This window comes from Rhinatrema bivittatum, chromosome 1, assembly GCF_901001135.1.
Source record: "Rhinatrema bivittatum chromosome 1, aRhiBiv1.1, whole genome shotgun sequence".
Taxonomy (NCBI): domain Eukaryota; kingdom Metazoa; phylum Chordata; class Amphibia; order Gymnophiona; family Rhinatrematidae; genus Rhinatrema; species Rhinatrema bivittatum.
In genome coordinates, this window is record NC_042615.1 from 738,722,018 (window position 1) to 738,746,039 (window position 24,022).

Here is a 24,022-nt window from a genome sequence, read left to right on the forward strand (position 1 = left end):
GCCCCAACCTAAAAGGGAGGGATGTACTGCCTGTGCACCAGCTCCTCCACACTATTAGCCCCATTCTGCGTGTGGTGGCTCTATCCTACTGCCTTCTCTCTCAGCTGGAGAAAAAGAAAAGCAGAATCCTACTGACCTGAAACCTTGCTGAAAAACCTCTTTTGCAGGAAGCCAGCAGCTTGCTCCCTGCAGCCTAAGACTCTTGGCCATGGCGGATGTCTAGATGATGGTAAACTCTGGGGGGGGGGGGGGGGGGGGGGGGGTTTGTAATCAAGGCAGCTTTACCAAGTCTACCCAACACTGCTGCAAGAAAGAACCAAAGAAAAGACCCATGTAAAGAAGGGAGGGCGTCAGGCAAGTTGTTCCCCAAAGAGCTGAGTAATCCTGTCTGGAGGGATCCTCCTGCTCCTACCAGTAAACTCCTTTGCTCAACTAAGTCCGGAGCAGAATTCGGGGAGCCCTTTACAAGGTACTGCTCTGCCAGACCCCAGGGAGGGAAACCCTAAGAACCAGAACCAAGGGCCTATTCCACAAGGGGAACAAATATAAAGAAAATTTTCCCTGGGAGCTGCCAGACCAGCTCCACCAGGGGAAGCAGCTCAAAAACTGTTGTCTTAGGAGCAGGAAGATGCTCAACAGAAAGCATGGCCCAAAAGCCAAGACCTGGGAGCTAAGATCCTGCTGTACCATTCCAGAACATGTTCACCATCTCCTGGAGGTACAGAATACTAGATGAGTTCTCAGGCTGCGTCATGCCTTATAGTCCATGATTCTCTATCTTCATTTGCTGGCACGATAGCATAATGCGTCTGGACTGGTCTAGCAGGATAAGAAGGCTGAAGTTAATGAGCACGGGATTAAATAATGTGGTGCCACTGTTTTAATTGCACTGAATTCAGCAGTGATCCAGTGGCTTCAGGTCATCACTTTGTGGGCCAGACCACTGCTAATTTGAAGCCAGCAGTATGATCCACATTGCCTGAAGCCATGGTGACTACATGAATCTATATTAAATTTATATTATTTAATATATAAAACTATTTTGTATTATAAAATTAAAATAGTTTTCCAACCTGTGCGTTCTGCATATTTTGGGGCAATTTTTAAACTGCCCACATTGGCGCAAAGAGCATGGGTATTTTTAACTTTTGAAAAGTAGTGCAGGGATTTGCACCAGTTTTTATTGCAGGTTCTCTGCTGACCTAACCCTACTGCCAGGAATGCGAGTAGAACACCACTCATAGTTGTAGCCACATTGAGGGTGGGCAGACAATTTTCAAACACAAGTAACTAGATTTTGAAACTTGCCCTCTTTATTATATTTGTTTTTGGTTCTCTCTTTTCTCCATTTCATTTTTTGCATTTCATTCTTTTCTTTTCCCCCTTATCTCATTGAAGACATTTTCTCTCCTAAAATGCCCTCTCTTGCCTGCCTTCATCCCTCTACAATTTTCTCTCTTCTTCCCTCTGATCCCCCCTGCAGCTTCTCCTCCCTCTGAGCCCTATTTTCACCAACTGCCTCACCTCACCAACCTCTCTCATTCTGCTGTCTCATCTCTTTCCCTTCTTTCTTCTCTGCCCACATCCCATATCCTATCCCTCCATTCCCCCCAATCCGAAGTCTTGTCTTTCCCATCCACCCTCCAAATCCTGGCCGTCATTCCCCCCTTCCCTGCTACTTATCTCTGGTCCTTTCCTTTCCATCCCATCCTCTCTCTTCCCCTTTCCCCCTCCCATCCTCCCTCCATCTCTCTCTTTCCATCTTCTCCCCGCCACCTGGGCTAGTGCTCGCACCCTCCCTTTCCCCCGTCCTTCCTCCTCCTCCAAGTTGATCCTCTTCGTGGAAGGCAGAGGAGAGCAGAGGTTCATGCCATATCTGCTTTCTCTAGATTGCCCAGGCTAAATTCATGGTTTGAACCATGCCAATTGTGAGCCTATCTTGGACAACAGGAGGCAGCAGACATGGCAGGAGGCACCACTCTCCTCCTCCTACCATAGAGAGAAAGGAGAGGGCTCCATGCACATGGGCTTGCCCACAGACCTGCACGCCCTGCAGATTGACTCCTTTCTTCTTGGCTGAATGGTTTCCCATGACTCAAAGAATTGCCAAAGCCTGCAGCAAGGGACAAGTTTTGCAGCTCTTTATGCAGCATTGCTAGAAAACAGTGACTGTATCAGTCACCACAGTTGACAAAAAAACAAAAAAACACAGTACACCAAAGATTTCAATCCCTGAGGAATTTTCCTTCCCAGATACTCTCAGTTTGCTTGGCACAACTGTCAGGGATGGGTGAACAGTCTGTGTGGAAAAACTGGAACCAAGAGCTCACAGGGTAAAGAAAGGCAAGGATAATGAAATAATTTGATAATTTGATAGCAAGCAACAATCATTGCCTAAATTCCCTACATAAAATCTGGCAAAAAAAACCCAAAACAAAAACAATTCTTTGTGGGTCTTAGCAGTGGTTTTTAGGTGACATTTTAACAATGGATGGAAATAGGGAAATATTGTTGTCTGATAAAGCCTATAAACTGGTTAGAATCTGTCCAGGGGGTGGCTACTAAAGTGATCAGTAGTCTTCATTCTAAAGCATATGAGGATAAACTTAAAGATCTAAATATCTAGAGTCTAGAGGAAAAGGCGAGATAGGGAAGATATGATAGAGCCTCTTTCAATGGAAAGGAGGCTCTAGAACAAGGGGCCATGAGATGAAAGTGAAAGAGGGTAGACTTGGGAGTAATCTTAGTAAAAGCAGAGTTGCTCACCTGTAACAGATGTTCTCCTAGGACAGCAGGATGTTAGTCCTCACACACGGGTGACATCATCAGATGGAGCCTAGCACAAAATCTGCCCAGCATGCCACTATCCATGCGTCCACACGGGGTCCCTCTCCAGTCTCGTATCATATAATTATGATAAAAATAAAACAAACATAGAAGAAGCCCAATTCTAACGGGTGGCAGGCGGGTTTTGTGAGGACTAGCATCCTGCTATCCTAGGAGAACACCTGTTACAGGCAAGCAACTCTGCTTTCCCCTAGGACACATGGGTGAATCCCTAGCTACAGGCTGTTCCCAAACAGGCAAGATCAACAAGCACCCATCGGGCACAACAACACATATGCTGTTGATAACAGAAGGAGACTGTCTGAACCCAAAAAAAGGGCCTTAGGCAGGAAGAGTTGGGTTTTACAGCTGAAAAAGATTCCGGAGGACAGACTTGCCGAAGCTGCTATCATGTCGGCCATCTCTGTGTTAACAGTAGTGGGCGGCAAAGTGTGGAGAGGAATCCACGTCACAGTCATGCAGATCTTGGCCACGGGGACCGCTCTCAAGTGGGCCACTGAAGCCGCCATGGATCTGACAGAGTGAGCCTTGACATGGCCCCCAAGCTGCAGTCCTACTTGCACATAGCAGAAGGAAATGTAATCTGCCAACTTGTTAGACAGAGCTTGGCGACCGCAACACCTAATCTATTCTTATCAAAAGAGATGAAGAGTTGCATGGACTGCCTGTGGCCTGCTGTTCGCTCCAGGTAGAAGGCCAAGGCTCTCTTGCATTCCAAGCTGTGTAGAGCCTGTTCACCCTAGTGCGAATGTCACTTGGGGAAAAAAGGTGGATAGGATGATGAACTGGTTAAGATGGAATCAGTCAAAATCTTAGGCAGGAATTTTGGATACGTACACAGAGCCACCCTATCATGATAGAACTTAGTGTACGGTGGGTATGCCACCAAAGCCTGAAGCTCACTGACCCTGTGCACCGAAGTGACTGTGACCAAAAATATGACCTTTCATGTCAGGTACTTCAGGTCACCGGTGCACAGTGTCTTGAAAGGATCCTTCATGAGTCGAGCCAACACCACATTCAAGTCCCAGGACACAGCAGGAGGTCGGAGGAGAGGGCTTCAACTGAAGCAGACCCCGCATAAAATACCAGACTATGGGTTGCACAGAGATGGGTGAACCGTCCACACCCTGGTGGGTAAGCACCAAAGGCACTCAAGTACCCTGACAGAGTTGGTCTTCCAGCCAGCATCCGAAAGGTGTAGCACAGGGGTGGGCAATTAATTTTCCCATGGGGCCGCATGAGAAATTGGGATGGTTTTAGAGGGCCGGACTAATATAATTAACTCAGTTCTCAATAGCCCTACTTATGAAAAGACAGCAGTTTACCACCAATGTATGTCCTCTGAGAAAACACAACAAATAAGACCGATACAAACGCTTACATGCTAGCAAAATATCTCATCTCGGTAACAGACACAGAACCGACCTAACATACTCCCAGGATCTGTAGTAATGCACATAAACTAATCCACACACAGTTACACCTGTATTATGGAATACACTCAAACAGGGGCAACACTACAAATATTACATCAGACCCTAAACACCAATACACCTCTTATTAGGAAAACAGAACTAACAAGCAGCTATAGATCCCCAAACAGAAATAATTGTAAAACTATACTAATAAGCAGAATAAATGTTTCTAAACAGCTATGAACAGAATAACATCCAACAATTAAAAACTCATAAAAACTATTAAACATTCTCCAAACACCAATAAAATATTTCAAAAAAGCAGACATCACACAATTAAAATGGCAGTCAAGAAAAATAAACTTAAAGCCACCTTTATTTACCCCCTCCAGCAGCTCTCCTACTCCCCTTCCCTGCAGGCCATGGCACACACCAGAAGCAGCAGTAGAAGCTAAGCTCTATATTCATGGTCCTCTTCCTTAGTGCCCATGTCTCTCACACACACACCATACCAGTCATGCTTTCTGTCTCTCACACACCAATCATCTCCCAAACAGTCTTTGGCACACACACACCAGTCACTTTCCTGAACAGTTTCTCTCATGCCATACACACACACACACACACACACACACACAGGCTTCCCACTCCCGTGTTCTACTTGCACATATGGTCTTCTCACTCTCATAATCACTTTCTCTGTCTCTCTCTCTCACACACACACACACACACTCACTCACCAGTCTCTCACTCCCATGCTTGTTCTCTCCACATGCACAGGCTTCTCATTCCCAAAATCACTTTCTTTCTCTCTCTCACACACACACACACCAGTCTCTCACTCCCATGTTCTCTTTCAGATATACCGGCTTCTCCCTCCCATGATGTGTCTCACACACACCCGGGTTTCTCACTCCCATGCTCACTCTTCACATGCACAGGCTTCTCATTCCCATAATCACTTTTTCTCTCTCTCACACACACACACACCAGTCACCTGATCTCACTCATGCATACACACACACACACACACACACACAGGCTTCCCACTCCCAAGTTCTCTTTCAGATATACAGGCTTCTCCCTCCCATGCTGTGTCTCACACACACCCAGGTTTCTCACTCTCATGCTCACTCTCTTCACATGCACAGGCTTCTCATTCCCATAATCACTTTCTCTCTGTTACACACACACCAGTCTCTCTCATTTCCATGCTCACTCTCCACGTGCACAGGCTTCTCATTCCCTGAATCACATTCTCTCACATTCACACACACCAGTCTTTTTCTCTCACACACACAGTCACCTTACCAAGCAGTCTCTCTCTCTCATGCATGCACACTCACCCAGGTTTCTCACTCCCACAACTCCAGGCTTCTTACGCTCATGCTTTCCCACATATGCAGACTTCTCACTTCCATGCTTTTTCTCTCACACACACACACATCAGTCACCTCCCTGACTAATGCCTCACACTCTCACATACACATCAGTCATCTCCCTGAGCAGTCACTTTCATTGTCTCTCACATACACACACACATCAGCTCTCTGACCACTCAATCACACACAGGCTGGCTGGCTGCTTCTCACTCTCTCTTACTCACTTCCTCATCCCCCTACATATGTCACGGAGTTTTTTGCTGGTCCGCGGTGCGCGCTCCCGGTCTCTCCCGCTGCCGTTGCCGCTGGGCTGTCAGCACGTTCAAGCCCAGTGGTAACGGCAGCGGTGTTGGAAGAAACTATGGCACCCGCGGCTGGCCTTTTCTTCTTCCCGCGCCTGCCCCCCCCCTCCCGTGACCCGGAACAGGAAGTGATACACGGAGCGGTGCGCGGGAAGGAGAAAGAGCCGTGCCGCGTCGGCTGCAGCATCGGCCCCCGAGCAATTGAACCAGCCGGCAATCGAGAAAGGAGTCAGCAGCATGAGCCCCCGCAGGCCAAGAAAGAAGAATCCCTTCGGCCGTGGGAGGCTCATGCTGCTGACTCTTCTCTATTGCCGACTGCTTCAATTGCTCGGGGGCCGATGCTGCAGCCGACGCGGCACGGCTCTTTCTCCTTCCCGCTCACCGCTCCGTGTATCACTTCCTGTTTCGGGTCACCGGGGGGGGGGGGGGGGGCAGGCGCGGGAAGAAGAAAAGGCCCAGCCGCGGGTGCCACAGCTTCTTCCAACACCGCTGCCGTTCCCACTGGGCTTGAACGTGCTGACAGCCCAGCGGCAACGGCAGCGGGAGAGACCGGGAGCGCGTGCCGCGGACCGGCAAAAAACTCCGTGACATATGTAGGAAAGAAACTCGAGCGAAGGCATGCTGTCCGATTGGCCGGTGCTGGGCAAGGCTTGCCCAGCACCGGCCAATCGGACAGCGTGCCTTCGCTCGAGTCACTCCCTCCTCCCCCCCCACCCGGACGCTGTAAAAAAAAAACCAGTTCATTCTCCGCTCCCTCGCTCCCCGATTGGCCGGCAGCTCCCTCGCTCCCGATTGGCCGGCAGCTCCCTCGCTCCCCGATTGGCCGGCAGCAGTTCATTCTCCGCTCCCTCGCTCCCCGATTGGCAGGCCAATCGGGGAGCGAGGGAGCGGAGAATGAACTGCTGCCTTCCCTCTGCAAGGGAAGGCAGCAGTGCCTCATTCCCCGTCTGCTCTCAGCAGTGGGCGGGCCGGATTCAGACCGTAGGCGGGCCGGATTCAGCCCGCGGGCCGCCCCTTGCCCAGGTCTGGTGTAGCAGATAGTCAAGCAATTTTGATAAGGTACAGGAGAATGGATCTAAGCCGTGATGCTCACACCACACAGAAAACCTTCACTTTAGGCCATAAGACTTCCTGTTGGAAGGCTTCCTGGAAGCCACCAGGACCCGAGACACATCATCCAATAGGTCAAAGGGCTGCAGAATTAGCCTCTCAACATCCAAGCCATCAGAGACAACACCCCGAGGTCGGGGGAAGTCCCCAGACCAACTGGTTCTCAAACAAACAGAGAGATCCCGCAGGAGCAGGAACCAGATTTGCCTCAGCCAATGAGGGGTTATGAGGATCATGGTCCCCTTGTCCTGCCAGAGCTTCAGGAGGGTCTTCATCACCAGAGGAAGTGGAGGATATGCGTACAGAACGCCCTTGCCCCAGTGACAGGCAAAGGTGCCCAAGGCTGGTTTGCCATCAGCGAGCAGAATTGCTTCACTTTGCAGTTGCAGGGGGAGGCAAAGAGATCCACATCCGGGGCTCCCCAGAGGCGGAAGATCCAATCTGCTACCTCCTGATTCAGAGACCATTTATGGGGCTGGAAGGCTAGACTCAGCTGGTCTGGCACCACATTCTCCATTCCAGCAAGGTACATGGCTCGTAGCAGTATGCCCTGAGATCGAGCCCATGACCAAATGTGAACTGCCTCCTGGCACAGGAGGAATGACCTCGTATCTTCCTGCTTGTTGATATATCACATTGCCACATGGTTGTCGGCCTGGATCAGGAACACCTTGTTGGACAGGTGATCCCTGAATACCCAAAGTGCGTAATGGATAGCTCGAAGCTCCAGGAAGTTGATCTGCCACTGAACTTCCTGAGCAGACCACAGACCCTGTGTGCGGAGACCTTCCACATGGGCGCCCCCAACCTAGGGTGAAGGCATCCATGGTAAGCACAACTTGGGATAGGGGAAACAAACAAATTGTGCTGTTCCAAATTGGGCAGGCTTTCCCAGCAAGACAAGGAGGTTCAGAGAGTCAGAGTAACACAGATGCATATGTGGAGGTTCTGGATGGCCTTCCGCCATTGGGACTGCACTGAGCTCTGCGCATATGTAAGCCAACCAAGGGAGTAATATGGACGGTCGCAGCCATGTGACCCAGCAGTTGGAGCATGTGGCGGGCTGAGAGCTGATGGCTCCGGCAAGCCACTCCCGCAAGAGACGCCAGTGCTAGCACCTGATCACGAGGTAGATAGGCTCTGGCTTGAGCCATGTCCAGCCATCGCCGATAAAGCTCAACTGAGGTGACGGGGTGAGATGGGACTTTAAGTAATTGATGATAAACCCGAGGGACTCCACACCCAAATGGTCGAGTGCAGGGACCAAAGTTCTCTGTCCTGAGTGGTGCACTTAACCAGTCAATTGTCCAAGAAGGGAAACACTTGCACCCCCAGTCGGCGGAGGTGTGCACCCACCACTGCCAGACAACTGGTGAAGACTTATGGGGCTGAAGCGAGGCTGAATGGTGACACCCTAAAATGGAAATGCCTTTCATCCACGACGAACCGAAAATACTTCCTGTGGTCGAGGAAGATCTCGATATGAGAATATGTGTCTTTCAGATCGCGGGAGCAAAGCCAGTCCCCTCTTTGTAGGAGGGGAATCAGGGTGCCCAGAGAGACCATTTTGAACTTTTCTCTTTTTAGAAATGTGTTCAAGGCTCTCAGGTCTAAAATAGGACAGAATCCCCCTGTTCTCTTTGGAATCAGGAAAAAGCAAGAATAGAACCCCCACACTCACTGTGGGGTTCAACTCACTGTGGGGTTCACTCACTGTGAACGAGTTCAACTGCTCTAGCCATTATGAGGGCGAAGACAGACCCCAAGAGGGGCACGGGGGAGAGTCCGATGGATCACCCAGGAAACTCAATCGATACCCTTGACAAACACTGGACAGGTCCTATCATCCGAGGTGCTACTGGGCAAACTGTCCACGAAGAACCTCAGCTGGCCTCTGACCGGAGAGCCCAGTGTCGAGGATATGGTCAATTAGCTTATGCCCCCCTGCAGCCAGTCAAAACCCCATAGCAGGGCTCGGCTGGAGCACCAGCTGAGGCCTCAGGATTCACTGCTGTCTGGGGTGGCCCCTAGAGCCCATGCACTGAGAACGGGCACGAAAGTCAGGAGGATAAATACTTCCTCTGGGGATAAAAGGACCTCCTCTGGCTCTGCCACAAGGATTTCCTGGCAGAGGATAGCGGATCCGATGTACTGGCAGAGAGCTGCTGAAAGGTCTCATGGTGATCTTTCAACTGAGCCACAGCATCCCTCACTTTATCACCAAAAAGGTTCTCACCAGTACTCGTTAGGTCCGCAAGCTTCTCCTGGATCTCCAGCCGGAGATCAGAGCTCGGAACCAGGCCATCCTGCGAGCACCAATGCCCGCTGCTGCCACCCTAGCTGCTGTCTGAAAACATGTCCTAGGTGGAGAGTACCTCGTGTTTGCCACATTCCAGGCCCTGCTGGATGACTGCCAAAAAGCATCCTGCTGTTGTTGGGGCAGGTGCTCGGAGAATTCCTGGACCTGTTTCCAGAGGTTCCTGGAGTACTGCGTCGTGTACAGCTGATAGGAAGCAATATGGGCAATCAATATGGCACCCTGAAATATTTTCCTACCGAGTGCATCCAGCGCCCTGTGCTCCCAATCCAGAGGGGTGGAGGCATGGGTGCAGGAATGCTTGGCCTTTCTGAGGGCAGACTCTCAAACCCCAAAGCATGCTGTACTAAATAAACAGCATCAACCTTCCGATTCACCAGAGGCACGAATATGAGATGTTCCTAAATCCTAAGGAGTAACTCCTTGAAAATCTCATGGGCAGGAACAGCCACCACCTACTTTGGGGCATTGACGAACTGGAGAACTTCCAGCAGCTTATGCCTGGCATCCTCTTCCCTCAGGCGGAGATTAGTGCCGCTCCTCCAGAGAAGACAGGTCCAAGGGAAGATCCCCTGAGTCATCAGACAAAGACTATGAAGTATCATCCCCCCACAGTGTCTTCCTCACTAAAATTGCCCGGAGACACCAGTGGTGGGCCCCTGTCCAGGCCCTTCAGCTTGGGCACTAAGGGCATCGAAGCCCCCAAAGGACCCGGAACCAGACTGGGTATCGCCAGCTGTGGAACCAAGGGCCTCAGCGGTGCCGTGTGCTGCGACGGGCATTCCTTCTCCTCGGAACCCATGATGGGAATCGCACTGGAAGGAGTTGGCAACAGTTACCACCAGGGCATTGATGGACCCAGGGGCACTGGCAGTGGCTACGTAGGGAGGACACCAAGAAGAACATTGAGGCGCTCTAGCAGTGGTGCTAACACCGAGGGTACAGGCTTCAGCACTGGTGGAAACACTGGTGGGGCCGGCATTTCAATGTCCTGCAGGGCTCGGATAACCGCCAATTGCACCCTGCGTTCTAACTCCACTTGGAAATCTGCTGAAGACAGGATGGACTGAGGAGGGGGAGTTCTCACCAGATCTCCCTCAGAGCCCAGAGGGAATATCAGTGGGAAATGTCTGGGACTCCCGGGTTCGATGGAGGACGGTAACTCCTCTCCGCCCAGGGTCGCTTTGCGGGCATCACAACAGGCGCAGTTGCCGACCCAAGCCCGGTGCCATGTGTGGACGGAGACCGGTTGTGATGTTTCTGGGACTTCCCACGGTGCTCGGCTCGGTCTTTCCCCGGCACTGAGGAAGGACGTCCTGGATCACGAAGAAACAGACAACGACCAATCCCCGGCATCTCTCTCCATTGAAGGTCCCAGTGGAGGAGTGGACAGCGATGGCTCAGTGTCCATTGGTTCCCCTCGGCCCTTTGGCGTTGATGCCCCCTATGCCAGAGTTGAGGGTTCAGATTTCTTCGAACCAAAGAGCTTCTCCATTTTATCCAGGCAGGCGCGGAGTCCCTTGGGGGTCATCTAGTCACAAAAACAACACCCCTGAACATCGTGCAATGACCTCAGGCAGAGGATACACACTTCATGTGGATCCGTGAAGGACATGGTCCGGGGGCATTGGGGGCACTGACAAAACCCTGACGATGCCATTACAAAAAAGGCCCAGCGAGCAGCCGATGACCAACAGCCACCGAAGAGGAGAACCATCGGGAATCAACTGCACAGGAGGAAAAAAAAAAAAAAAAACCAACTTACCCCACCACCTGATAAACTAAGCTGGGGGATGGAGGGGGACCCAATGCAGGGGGGAGGGAAAAAAAATATATATATATTGATGAATCAATCAGGAAAAAGCTTTCCAATATTAAAAAAGAGGGCACGAGCTCCACAACCGTGAGACGATAGTTCCACGGAAAAGAAGGGACTGGAGAGGGACCCTGCATGGACGCGTGGATAGTGGCATGCTGGGTATGCTCAGTGTGCCAGTCAAAGCTTCTAGAAACTTTAACCTACGTTTTCCATGCTGGGCTCCACCTGACAATGTCACCCATGAGTAAGGACTCCATGGTGAGACCGCACCTTGAATACTGTGTACAATTCTGGTCGCCGCATCTCAAAAAAGATATAATTGCGATGGAGAAGGTACAGAGAAGGGCTCCCAAAATGATAAGAGGAATGGAACAACTACCCTATGAGGAAAGACTAAAGAGGTTAGGACTTTTCAGCTTGGAGAAGAGACGACTGAGGGGGGATATGATAGAGGTGTTTAAAATCATGAGAGGTCTAGAACGGGTAGATGTGAATCGGTTATTTACTCTTTCGGATAGTAGAAGGACTAGGGGACACTCCATGAAGTTAGCATGGGGCACATTTAAAACTAATCGGAGAAAGTTCTTTTTTACTCAACGCACAATTAAACTCTGGAATTTGTTGCCAGAGAATGTGGTTCGTGCAGTTAGTATAGCTGTGTTTAAAAAAGGATTGGATAAGTTCTTGGAGGAGAAGTCCATTACCTGCTATTAAGTTCACTTAGAGAATAGCCACTGCCATTAGCAATGGTTACATGGAATAGACTTAGTTTTTGGGTACTTGCCAGGTTCTTATGGCCTGGATTGGCCACTGTTGGAAACAGGATGCTGGGCTTGATGGACCCTTGGTCTGACCCAGTATGGCATTTTCTTATGTTCTTATGTTCATCCTTTCTTTACAGGAAGGGTAGTAGATGCATGGAATGTTCGCCCAAAGAAGATGGTGGAAGCAAAACTGGTATCTGAATTCAAGAAAGCATGGGCTAAATGCAAGGGACCTCTGAGGGACTGCAGAGAATTAAAAGGGCTACATCTAATTATTTTTGTATTTAGTACTACTACTAAACACTTCAATTGTGTTACTCGACATATGCAGTGCTATCCCTGCTCAATAGAGCTTACAAGATAAACACAGGACAAAAAGGAAAATTGGTTTTTACCTGCTAATTTTTGTTCCTCTAGTACCACAGAACAGTCCAGACTCCTGGGTTTTGCCTCCCCTTCCAGCAGATGGAGACTGAGAAAATTTCACAGGCACTGCCTCTTAACCTGGTGTGCCACCTGCAGCTCTTCAGTATTACCAAGTACCCAAGCATAAATAGACCAAAAGGTTTCCAATATTCTACTCTATAACATTCCCCAGAATGAGCAGAGGACAGAGGAAAATATTTTAACTGAGAACTATAATGCAATTTGAAAACTGTACTGAAAGGATTAGCTAGTAAACCTGGGCCATTCTTCCCGAATTACCCCAGAAACAAACAGATCAAGTGGACTCTCCAAATCTCTTCTCTCCCACCAGGCGGGACTCTGGACTGATCTGTAGTAGTACAGGAATGAAAATTAGCAGGTAAGAATCAATTTTCCTTTACCTGTACGTACCCAGATCAGTCAAGGCTCCTGGGATGTACCAAAGCTTCCCTAACCAGGGTAGGACTGCAAGAGTCCTGCTCAAAGAACACTTTTACCAAAGCTGTCAACATCCGGAGCCCAGATGTCCAACCAGTAGTGCCTTTCAAAAGTATATAAAGACTTCTAAGTAGCCGCTCTGCAAATCTCCTGTGGAGACACCAGCTGGCATTCTGCCCAGGAGGCCGCTTGAGAATGGGTAGAATGAGCCTTTAACCCCTCCAATATAGGACGACCACGACAGATATATGCAGACCAAATAGCCTCCTTCAACCACCGCAAAATTGTGGCCTTCAATGTTTTCTACCCCTTTTTTGTGCCACTACAGAGTCCAAAAATGTGATCCAACAGTTAGAAACTGTTAGTGACCTCCAGATACCGTAACAAAGCCCTTCTGACATCCAACCATCTTAATTCTTTTGTGTGAGGCCAAATTTGCAAAGGCCGGAAGTTCCACTGATTAACTTAAGTGGAACGCTGACACTACCTTCAGCAGAAAAGACGGAACCATGCTCACAGAGACCTCCAAAATACAAAAGCCGCAAAAAGGATTCTCTACATGATAGGGCTTGCAGTTCAGACACTCTCCTGGCTGAATAAATCCAGAAAACCACATTCAAAGTCAGATCTTTTATGGTGGCCCTCTTTACAGGCTCAAATGGCGCTTCACACATGCCCTCGAGGACCAAATTAAGGCTCCAAGAAGGGCACACCTGATGAATGGGGGGGGGGGGGGGTGTGCAGATGTTTCGCCCCTCAGAGGAATCAAACCACATCCGGATGCGCAGCTAGGGCTGCTCCATGAGCCTTGCCTCGCAAGCAGCCCAGGGCCAACACCTGCACTCTCAGGGAACTAAAGGACAAACCTTTCGAGAGGCCACTCTGCAAAAAGGCCAAAATCTGTGCTACCAGGCCTGTCGAGGATCAATCCCCTGCTTTGCACACCAAGTCTCAAAAACTCTCCGAACCCTGACATACGCCAAGGAAGTTGACGTCTTTCGAGCCTGCAACACAGTAGAAATAACACACTCAGGATACCCTTTCTTCCTTAACTGCCTCCTTTCAAAAGCCAAGCCACTAGACAAAGGTGATCCGCTTGATCTGAAAATATAGGACCCTGATGAAGGAGATATGGCAGATGGCCCAGCCTCAAGGGGCCATCCATTGCTAGATTGACCAGATATGCGAACCAAGGCCTTCATGGTCACTCTGGGGCCACGAGAATCACCTTTCCTGGGTGGGCCTCTATTCCCCTTAAAACCTTGCCTACCAGGGGCCATGGTGGAAACATAGATCAAAATGTCGTGTAGCCAAGGAAAACCCAGGGCATCGACCTCTTCTCCTACTGAAGTAGCACGGTGCCTTGGCATTCCTCTGAGTTGCCATGAGATCCAAATGAGGCATGCCCCATCTGCGAGAAATTAGGGCCATTGCCTCCTCCGAGAGCTCCTATTCTCCTGGGTCCAAATGTTGCCAGCTGGGAAAATCCACTTGCACATTTGTTGGATCCCGCTATGTGCGACGCCGTCAATGAGGCCAGATGCTTCTCCACCCAGGACATTAGCATCTCTACTTCCAGAGCAACCATCCGACTCCTGGTACCTCCTTGATGGTTGATGTAGACCACTGCTGTCGCATTATTGGACAGGACTGACTGCATGGTTGCGCAGAAGAGAAAGAAACTCCTTCAGTGCCAACCATATCGCTCGCAACTCTAGGCGATTGATGAACCAGGCTGCTTCCTCTAATGACCATTAACCTTGCTCCAACTAGGATTGACACACAGCTCCTCAACCAGACAAACTGGCATCGGTAGTCACTACCATCCACTGTGGCACCTTGAGGTCCAGCCCGCAGCCCAAATGGTCCGGGCCAAGCCACCATGAAAGACTGGATCTGACAAGACACTGTAAGCAGCAGTGAAAGATGAAACTGCTCCAAAGTCGGAACCCACTGGAATAGCAAATCTCTCTGTAGAGGTCGCATATGAGCAAAGTCGAGGCCATGGAACCAAGGACCTGCAAATAGTCCCAGACCCTGAGCACTCGGGCCTCCAACAGGTTCCGAAATTGAGCCTGCAATTGACCATCTGCTCCTCCATGAGAAAGACCTTCCCCACTCGGATACCGAAGCAAGTGCCCAAGAACTCCATAACCTGTGAAGGAGAAAGGTGGCTCTTGGACAGATTCACTATCCAGCCCAACGAAGTCAGGCGCTGCACCACTGCTTCCACTGCTCATCTGCAAAGATCTTCCAACTTCGCCCGGATGAGCATGTCGTCCAGATACAAGTGGACCAACACACACACTCCTTCCTGAGGGCTGCTGCTACCACCACCATAATCTTGATGAAGGTTCTCTGAGCTGTCACTAGGCCAAATGTGAGTGTGTAAAATTGAAAATACCTCTCCAGGATCATAAACCAGAGGTATTTCTGATGATTCGGGAGAATCCCTATGTTCAGATACGCCGCTGTCAGATCCAGGGAAGACAAACAAAACTTGCTGCTTCTCACTGCTGCAATGACTGATCTCAGAGTCTCCATCAGGAAACCTTGAGAGCTACGTTTACCTTCATTAAATCCAAAATTGGACGAAAGGTTCCTTATTTATTTGGCACCACAAAATAAATGGACTAACGCCCCATTCCCCGTTAGTCCTGGGGGATGGAAACAATGGCCCCCAGTCTCCGCAGCCACTGTATAGTCTGCTGGACAATCAGCTTCTTCTCCTCAGAGACACAGGGAGACACCATAAGAACATAAGAAATTGCCATGCTGGGTCAGACCAAGGGTCCATCAAGCCCAGCATCCTGTTTCCAACAGAGGGCAAACCAAGCCACAAGAACCTGGCAATTACCCAAACACCAAGAAGATCCCATGCTACTGATGAAATTAATAGCAGTGGCTATTCCCTAAGTAAACTTGATTAATAGCTGTTAATGGACTTCTCCTCCAAGAACTTATCCAAACCTTTTTTGAACCCAGCTACACTAGCCACATCCTCTGGCAACAAATTCCAGAGCTTTATTGTGTGTTGAGTGAAAAAGAATTTTCTCCGATTAGTCTTAAATGTGCTACTTGCTAACTTCATTGAATGCCCCCTAGTCCTATTATCCGAAAGTATAAATACCGATTCATATCTACTCGTTCAAGACCTCTCATGATCTCAAAGACCTGTATCATATCCCCCTTCAGCCGTCTCTCTTCTGCAAGCTGAACAGCCCTAACCTCTTCAGCCTTTCCTCAAGGGGAGCTGTTCCATCCCCTTTATCATTTTGGTTGCCCTTCTCCGTACCTTCTCCATCGCAACTATATCTTTTTTTGAGATGCGGCGACCAGAACTGTACACAGTATTCAAGGTGCGGTCTCATCATGGAGCGATACAGAGGCATTGAGACATTTTCCGTTTTATTAACCATTCCCTTCCTAATAATTCCCAACATTCCTCAAGCTTACCCATTACCTCTATGCAGACGACATTCAAATCCTTCTCCCGATTACAGAATCCCTTCAAAAAACCATCACTTACTGGAACGAATGCCTACAGCCCATTAAGGAATTACTCTCAAGCCTCAACCTAGTATTGAATGCCAATAAAACCGAAATGCTCATTGTCTCTCAGGATCCACTCACAATCTCTTCTAGCTTCTCTCTACCAAACGCTAATAACATGTTCTCACCGGACGTCAGAGACCTTGGAGCATGGCTTGACAATCATCTTAACCTAAAAAAGTTCGTAAACAATACCACGAAGGACTGCTTTTACAAACTGCAAGTCCTCAAAAAACTTAAACCCCTCCTTTATTTCTCCGACTTCAGGCTAGTACTTCAATCCATAATATTATCAAAGCTCGACTATTGCAACTCCCTGCTACTAGGTCTACCCAACAACACGATCAAACCATTACAGATGGTACAGAATTCTGCTGCCAGAATTCTAACAAGCACTAACAAAAAAGATCACATCACCCCAATCCTTAGTAATCTACATTGGCTTCCCATTAAACAAAGGATACTCTATAAGGTACTCACAATCATCCACAAAGCGACAAACAAAATAGCTCCCATCACGTTAAGCTTTCAACTCCAACCGCACACATCTTCCAGACCTATCAGAAGCGCTTACAAAGGATCACTGCATGCCCAACAAGTAAAATCATCTCTGAGCAAAAGAGCGCTATCCTTAGCAGGCCCCCACCAGTGGAACATGCTCCCCCCAAATCTAAGACTTGAACCCAATCATCAAGAGTTCAAAAAAAGGCTAAAGACTCTTCTTTTCCAACAAGCCTTCCCAGACTCACAATCCTACCAAGACGGAAAGTCTTCCAAATAAGAAGTATCCCCTAATTATGGTCACCATACCAAGTCCTACCTTCAGGTCTCTGCAACTGGACAACAATCTTTGAGTTCTAAAAATTAATCTTATTTATATTTTCCTCTGCAACTGGACTACAATTTCTAAGTTCAAAATTCATTTTATCTTATTATTTATATTTGGCATGGTTAATATGTCACTATATCCAAGTTAAATATTTAAATTATACAGTTTATATTACATAATTTTATTAATTACAAGTAAAACTATTCTATATTATTTATTATCATTATGTTAAATTGTCATCCAGTTATAATGTTCCATATGTACCACTGTTCTATGTAAAGCCCCCTTATCTCTGTTGGGCAGTTTATCGTTATATGTAAACCGGAGTGATTTATAGTCTCTATAAGAACCTCGGTATATAAAAATTAAAAATAAATAAATAAATAAATAAATTGTTTGCTTTTTTGACTGCTGCAGCACACTGAGCCAACAATTTTAAAGTATTATCCACTATGATGCCTAGATCTTTTTCCTGGGTGGTAGTTCCTAATATGGAACCTAACATCATGTAACTACAGCAAGGGTTATTTTTCCCTATGTGCAACACCTTGCATTTTTCCACATTAAATTTCATATGGTTTGTGGGCGGCCAAACAAATTCTAAAGCGTAGCTTTGTCCTATCACGTTTAGAACCCACTGGTCTGATGTGATTTTGACCCACCTTGAAAAAATGAACCAAACAGCCCTCTATGACTGGGACTAAGGAGTGGGCCAGCCTCGCCTCACTGTGCAGGCTTGGCTCTGCCACTGCCTTGACCGGAGCCATCTCAGCCCGCTCTGCGCCCTCAAAATGGCAGGGCCCAGAACTGCGATCTCCCCGATGTCTGCCTTTAGCCAGTACCCAGGGCCCTGCTCTGACGGAAACATCTTTGACCTCAAAACTGAGAGCACACCGGGAGAAAATATTTGGACCCTTTAGGCTTGTCTTTTGGTAGTTTGTGAACTTTATCATCTCCCAGATGCTTTATCAGCTGCTCCAAGTCTTCCCCAAACAGAAGTTTGCCCTTAAAAGGTCATGCTCCCAGCTAAGCCTTTGACGAGACATCCGCTGACCAGTTTCTTAACCAAAGCAGCCTCCTTGCTGAAACTGTGGACATCATGGCCCTGGAAGAAGTGCGAATGAGATCATACAGAGCATCTGCTCCATAAGCCACCACAGCCTCCAATCTCTCTGCCTTTTGGACTCCTGGGGCAACATATCTCTGGCACTCTGCAGCTGCTGCACCCATCTCAAACTAGCTTGAAGCACAAAGCTGCTGCACATAGCTACGTGGATGCCCAGAGCAGACACCTCGAAAATCTTCTTAAAATGCACCTCAAGCTTCCTGTCCTGCAAATCCTTAAGACCTGCCACACCAGCTACCGGAACGGTGGCCCTCTTTGTAACTGCAGAGACTGAAGCATCCACCTTCAGCATCTTCAAGAGCTCCAAAGTGTCCTCAGGCAAAGGATAAAACCTATCCATATCCCGGCTAACCTTAAAGCCAGTCTCTGGAGAATCCCACTCCCTGACCAGCAGCTCTTTAACCAACTTGTGAAAAGGGAAAGTCTTGGCTGGACCCCTCAAGCTAGCCATTAGAGGATCCACTTTCTCCAGGTCAGCCTGCTCCTGCAGAATGGCGATTCCTAATTCCGCCAGGACTGGCGGGATGAGGGGACCAAGCTCCTCCTTTTGAAACAGGCGAACCACCTTAGGATCGTTACCTTCCATGGTTGGGACCTTACCCACATCCACTTCTGAATCTTGAGGCTTGCGAGAAATATCAGCATCGGGAGAACCATCTCCAGACGGCAATCCCTGATGAGACTCCTCTGAGGAACCCTCCTCGGTGGCCCCTGACCCAGAAAGACCCAGGACCCTCCAAATCCTGGTGGCCCCTGAAGCCCCCGAAAATCTGGACTTCCTTCTGGGAGAAGGATCTGCCATCCTCCGCTTAGGAATGGGCCACACTGTGGCCTTGGAGGAAAAAAAGGCTCTGTGCAACAAGCGCACAAACTCAGGTGAAAAAGGGGTGGTACCGTCAGAATCCTCTTCCAGAATATCAATGTCCTCCTCTGACTGCCACCCCCCCACCCAGGCCTCCTCAGAGCTGAACTTGGCTGGAGAAAATACAGGCAGGAGATCCCCTCCCCTCGCTGCAGCCTTCTCCTTGACAGCGAATGTATCCAAAATAGCCAAAATTCCCGCGCAATGCAGCTTTTGACTCCCCAGAGTCGTGCTGCCTCACAGCTGCTGGCGCAGTCCCTCCCGATGTGCCTTCTCTGCCAGCAGGACAATGGGAACAGCGGCCGGAACGAGAAACATGTGTGGAGCTGTCCCCTCACGCGGTGCACTGGCAACCCTTTGGCATGGCCAGAACCCGTCTTAGACCTCATGGCAGATGCCTGGAGGGAAGAAGGCAGAGGGAGAGCCGTTAAATTAAGCCGAAGCTGACCCCTCAACCACCAGCGACGGGATTCAACATAGGAAACACTCCAACTGCTCTTGAAATTCTTCTAGCAGCCTTTTTTTTTTTTTTTAAAGAACTTTCCAAGAAATACAAAAAGATCAGTCTTATCTGAAATGTGGCATAGGCTTCTCCCAATCCTCCTGGAGCTAAGGAATCTGGATCACCAGCTTTCAACTCAGGTGAAATCCAGAGAGCAATAGAGGGTCCCCAACCCTTGCTCGTCCGCCTCTGCACCCAGGAGGGTTGGTCCCACCAGGACCTGCCAACCTCATGAGAGAGAAATCTCTACTCTTCTTACTAAAATTTTTCTTTTCTCTTCTTTTTGGTACAGAACTGCAGGTTTTGCACCACCTCCATCTGCTGGAGACAGAGAAATACTGAGGAGCTGCAGGTGGTGCCAGTGAAAAACTCTGTCTCTATCTGCTGGAAGGGAGGCAAAACCCAGGAGTCTGGACTGATCTTGGTACCTACATGGAACTGAGAATTTCATTTATTAAGAAAATAGTTAAAATCAATAAGACTGTAAATGGTATAAATCAGAGGTTAAGATTTAAAAGCAGTCTCAAAAAAGTAGATTTTTAGATTGGATTTGAATTAGGCCAGAGAAGGGAGCATAACACACCAACTGAGAATGTATTCCGAGCATACAGTGCAGCCAGGTGGAAAGCATGGAGTAGGCAACGGAGGCGAAGGGTATATATAAAAGTGACTTGCTTGATGTGCAGAGTTCACGAGGAGGTATGAAGGGAGAGACGAGAGAGAGTGAGAAGCTGCAGAGTGAAGGCTTTTGTACAAGGATAGGCAATTCAAGTCCAGTTTTTGGGATAACTCTAAGGAATATGCATGAAATAGATTTGTATACAACTGAGGCAGTGTACATACAACTCTTTCTCATGAATAATCATTCGGGATATCCTGAAGACCCGACCAGTTTGCAGCTTTCGAGGATCAGAGTTGTCTACCCCCTGTTGTATGAGGAGATTGAATTTTATGTGGAAACAGAGAGGGAGATAATGTAGTATGACCTGAGAAAGAAGTTATATTAGTGTAGTGACAATAGAGAAAGAAGTCATGCAGCTAAATTTTGGACAGACTGTAGTGGAGAGAGATGATTCAATAGGAGGAGCAGGATGCAGCAGTCTAAGCAGGCGGCAATGAGGGAGTGGATAAGAGTTCTGTTAGTGTATTCAGGAAGGAAGTGATGAATTTTGGTGATGTAATACAAAAAAATGACATTTTAGCAGTTTCGTATATGTGTAAAGGAATAAGAGTCAAAGATATTCTCAAAGTTACAGGCTGATGGGACAGTTATCTACAGAAATAGAGAAAGGAGGAAGAGGGGAAGTGGGTTTGAGAAAAAGATGATACACTGTCTTAGCAATGTCAAACAGGGAAACGTATACTATGAAAGAAGAAAGCTAGCTCCACAATAGATGTATGAATTAATCAGATATTTATGATATGGTTAGCCACAATATTTTCAGAATCAATTCTGGTCCATCAGTTGCACTTAAAGGTCTATCCGTGAGACATCAGGGTCACTTACCAGAGATAGCATTGGTCACAGACATGAGAGGCGAGTGGAGGGCTGGTGTCACACCCCAAACTGTGTGGTACCCTACGATTCCAGCCAGACCAAATGTTGTCACCATCTGGGTGAAGGCAGAATGCGGAGATGCAATACCCAGTCCCAACAAGGTAGTCAAACCTGGCAGGTGAAAACAAATTTTAGGGAATGTTAGTTTAATCTTTTATTGTGTCATTTCATAAAACACTCCCAGACTGTTCCAACAGGCAGCACATAAAACCTGAAATATAGTTCACATCTAAATCATCAATTCCACTTAGCTGTTAAAGTAAAGTCACAAAGCGTGAAACAACTGTGACACAGAACATAAAGCCTGCATTGATCTGCAGGGAGTGAAAGGGCTTGTGGTTAAAATACATTAAGTATAACCAAACTAAATTAAACTTAAAAAAAAGAAAGAAAGCAAGCAAAGTAAACCCAATTTTTGTATAAATCCCTGGGAAGGATGGCAGAAATGTTACATTGGGGTCATACATACTTAGAGAAGCCTATAACAGTGGCAATACAGATTACTACTAATGTAACATAGTGGGTGGGATGACGCAAAAAGTTTAAGACAAAGCAGAGTTGTTTACCTGTAACAGGTGTTATCCTAGGACAGCAGGATGTAGTCCTCACATATGGGTGATGTCACTGGAAGGAGCCCTATCACAGAAAACTTTCTATCAAAGTTTCTAGAAACTTTTGACTGGCACACTGAGCATGCCATGATCCCTGCAGCCGCAGGGGTCTCCCTTCAGTCTAGTTTGTAGCAATAAGTGCGAGCGAAAAAATAAAATAATAAAAATGGCAGCGGACCCAACTCCATGGGGTGGCGGGTGGGTTTTGTGAGGACTACATCCTGCTGTCCTGGGATAACACCTGTTACAGGTAAGCAACTCTGCTTTATCCCAGGTCAAGCAGGATGGTAGTCCTCACGTGTGGGTGATTATTTATTTATTTTTGACTTTTATATACCAATCTTCTTGCATTAGATACAAATCAAACCGGTTTACAGTGAAACAAATAAAGCTTGCCCTTGAGCAATTACATAGAACAAAAAACAAAAAAAAAAATCTAAAAAACAACTAAAAAACAACTATCATTTCAAAAACAACTTTGAGTTACATGGAATATGCGTTAACTAATATCAAGAACAAAAATTAGAGTAATATAGCAATAAGGATAGAAACTAGGCGTTAGATCGTCTAAAACAGTTTGGGTAGTTACCGAGGGGGTGAGAAGGAATGAATGGAGGAGAGCAAAGAGCTTGAAAAGGAAGAAGAGACGGGAAACGGCCTGGGATCAGTGGCCCTAGACGAGGGATAAAGGGTGTAAAACGACTAAGAGAGTGGGACTGAGAGCAAATTACTACAGGATATACTTAAGAGAGGAAATTGGTAGGTACTGTTGGATGCTAGGATGAGAAAGTAATTGGTTGACAGGAGGGCTCTGGAAATGCTAGGCTGAATAACCATGTTTTGAGTTTTTTCTTGAAAGAGATTGGACAGGGGTCTTGTCGGAAATCCGGCAAGACCCCTGTCCAATTAGACCCCTACAAGACCCCTGTCCAATTAGAAACCTACAGGCTGACTAATGTTTTATAAGGTCAATGACACGCAACTTGTGCAACAGGCACAACAACTGGGGTGCCATTGACTATGATGAGGCAGCCTGAATCACAGCAGATGGTTGTGGAAGAAGTTGGGTATTATACTGGAAATAGGTTTTTCAAGACAGATTGTCCAAAGGCAGGGTCTTGTCGTCCTTCCTTATCTAAGCAGTAGTGACCTGCAAATGTTTGCCTAGAACTCCAAGTCGCAGCTTTCCAGATATCAGCAATAGGTACTGAACGGTAGTGTGCTATTGATGTTGACAAAGCCCTTTCTGAGTGTGCATTTACTCGTCCCTGGAGAGGAAGGCCTGCTTTCTCATTGCAGAATTTGATAGTCTGCTAGCCAGTTGGAGAGAGTTTGTTTGCCCACTGCAACTCCCAGTTTGTTTTTAATCACAAGAAACAAAGAGATGGGTGGATTTTCTATGTACTGACTGCAGTGCAGTCTAGATAAAATGCAAGTGACGTTTACAGTCTAAGGTGTGTAAAACTCTCTTGCCCTGGTGAGAGTGAGGCCTTGGAAAAAATGTGGGCAAGACTATAGACTGATTCAAGTGGAAGTCAGTAACTACCTTGGGAAGGAATTTAGGGTGAGTACGTAAGACTACTCATCATGTAGGAACCTGGTATAGGGTGAATATACGACAAGTGCTTGTAACTCACTAACTCTTCGAGCACATGTAATGGCTACTAGGAACAGAACTTTCCATGTAAGAAATTTAACAACATAGGAGTACAAAGGTTCAAACGGGGAGCGCATGTGCCTTGAAAGTACTACATTTAGGTCTCATTCAATGACTGGTGGCCGTAGAGGGGACTTGAATTGTAGTAGACCCCTCATAAAGCTATTCACCAGGGGTTGCGCTGTTACCGGGGCATTCCCAATTCCTTTGTGGTAAGCTGAGATGGCACTCAGGTGTACCTGCACCGAAGAAGTCTGGAGACCAGAGTCTGAAAGGTGCCAGAGATAGTCTAACAGAGATGGAGTGGGGCAAGAAAGGCGGAAACCTTTTTTTTTTTGAGTGCACCACTTGGTAAATCTAGTCCACTTAGAATAGTAAGATTTACATGTAGGCTGCTTTCATGAAGCTATGAGAACCTGAGAGACTTGAGTTGAAAGACTGAGTGGTTGTAGGATCAAGCTTTCAACATCCAAGCTGTTAAAGCAAGGGTTTGTAGGTTTGT

General features: G+C 47.7%; 1 protein-coding gene across 4 annotated transcripts in view; it reads right to left on the reverse strand.

The window, feature by feature from the left end:
* The window catches only part of NNT (nicotinamide nucleotide transhydrogenase), a 404,867-nt gene that overhangs the window by 241,149 nt on the left and 139,696 nt on the right, over positions 1–24,022 (reverse strand). For all 4 annotated transcript variants that reach the window (XM_029577710.1, XM_029577726.1, XM_029577728.1 and 1 more), the window contains exon 11: positions 21,202–21,363. In XM_029577710.1, the coding sequence (XP_029433570.1) occupies positions 21,202–21,363 (162 nt within the window). The remainder of the gene's footprint in view (positions 1–21,201; positions 21,364–24,022) is intronic.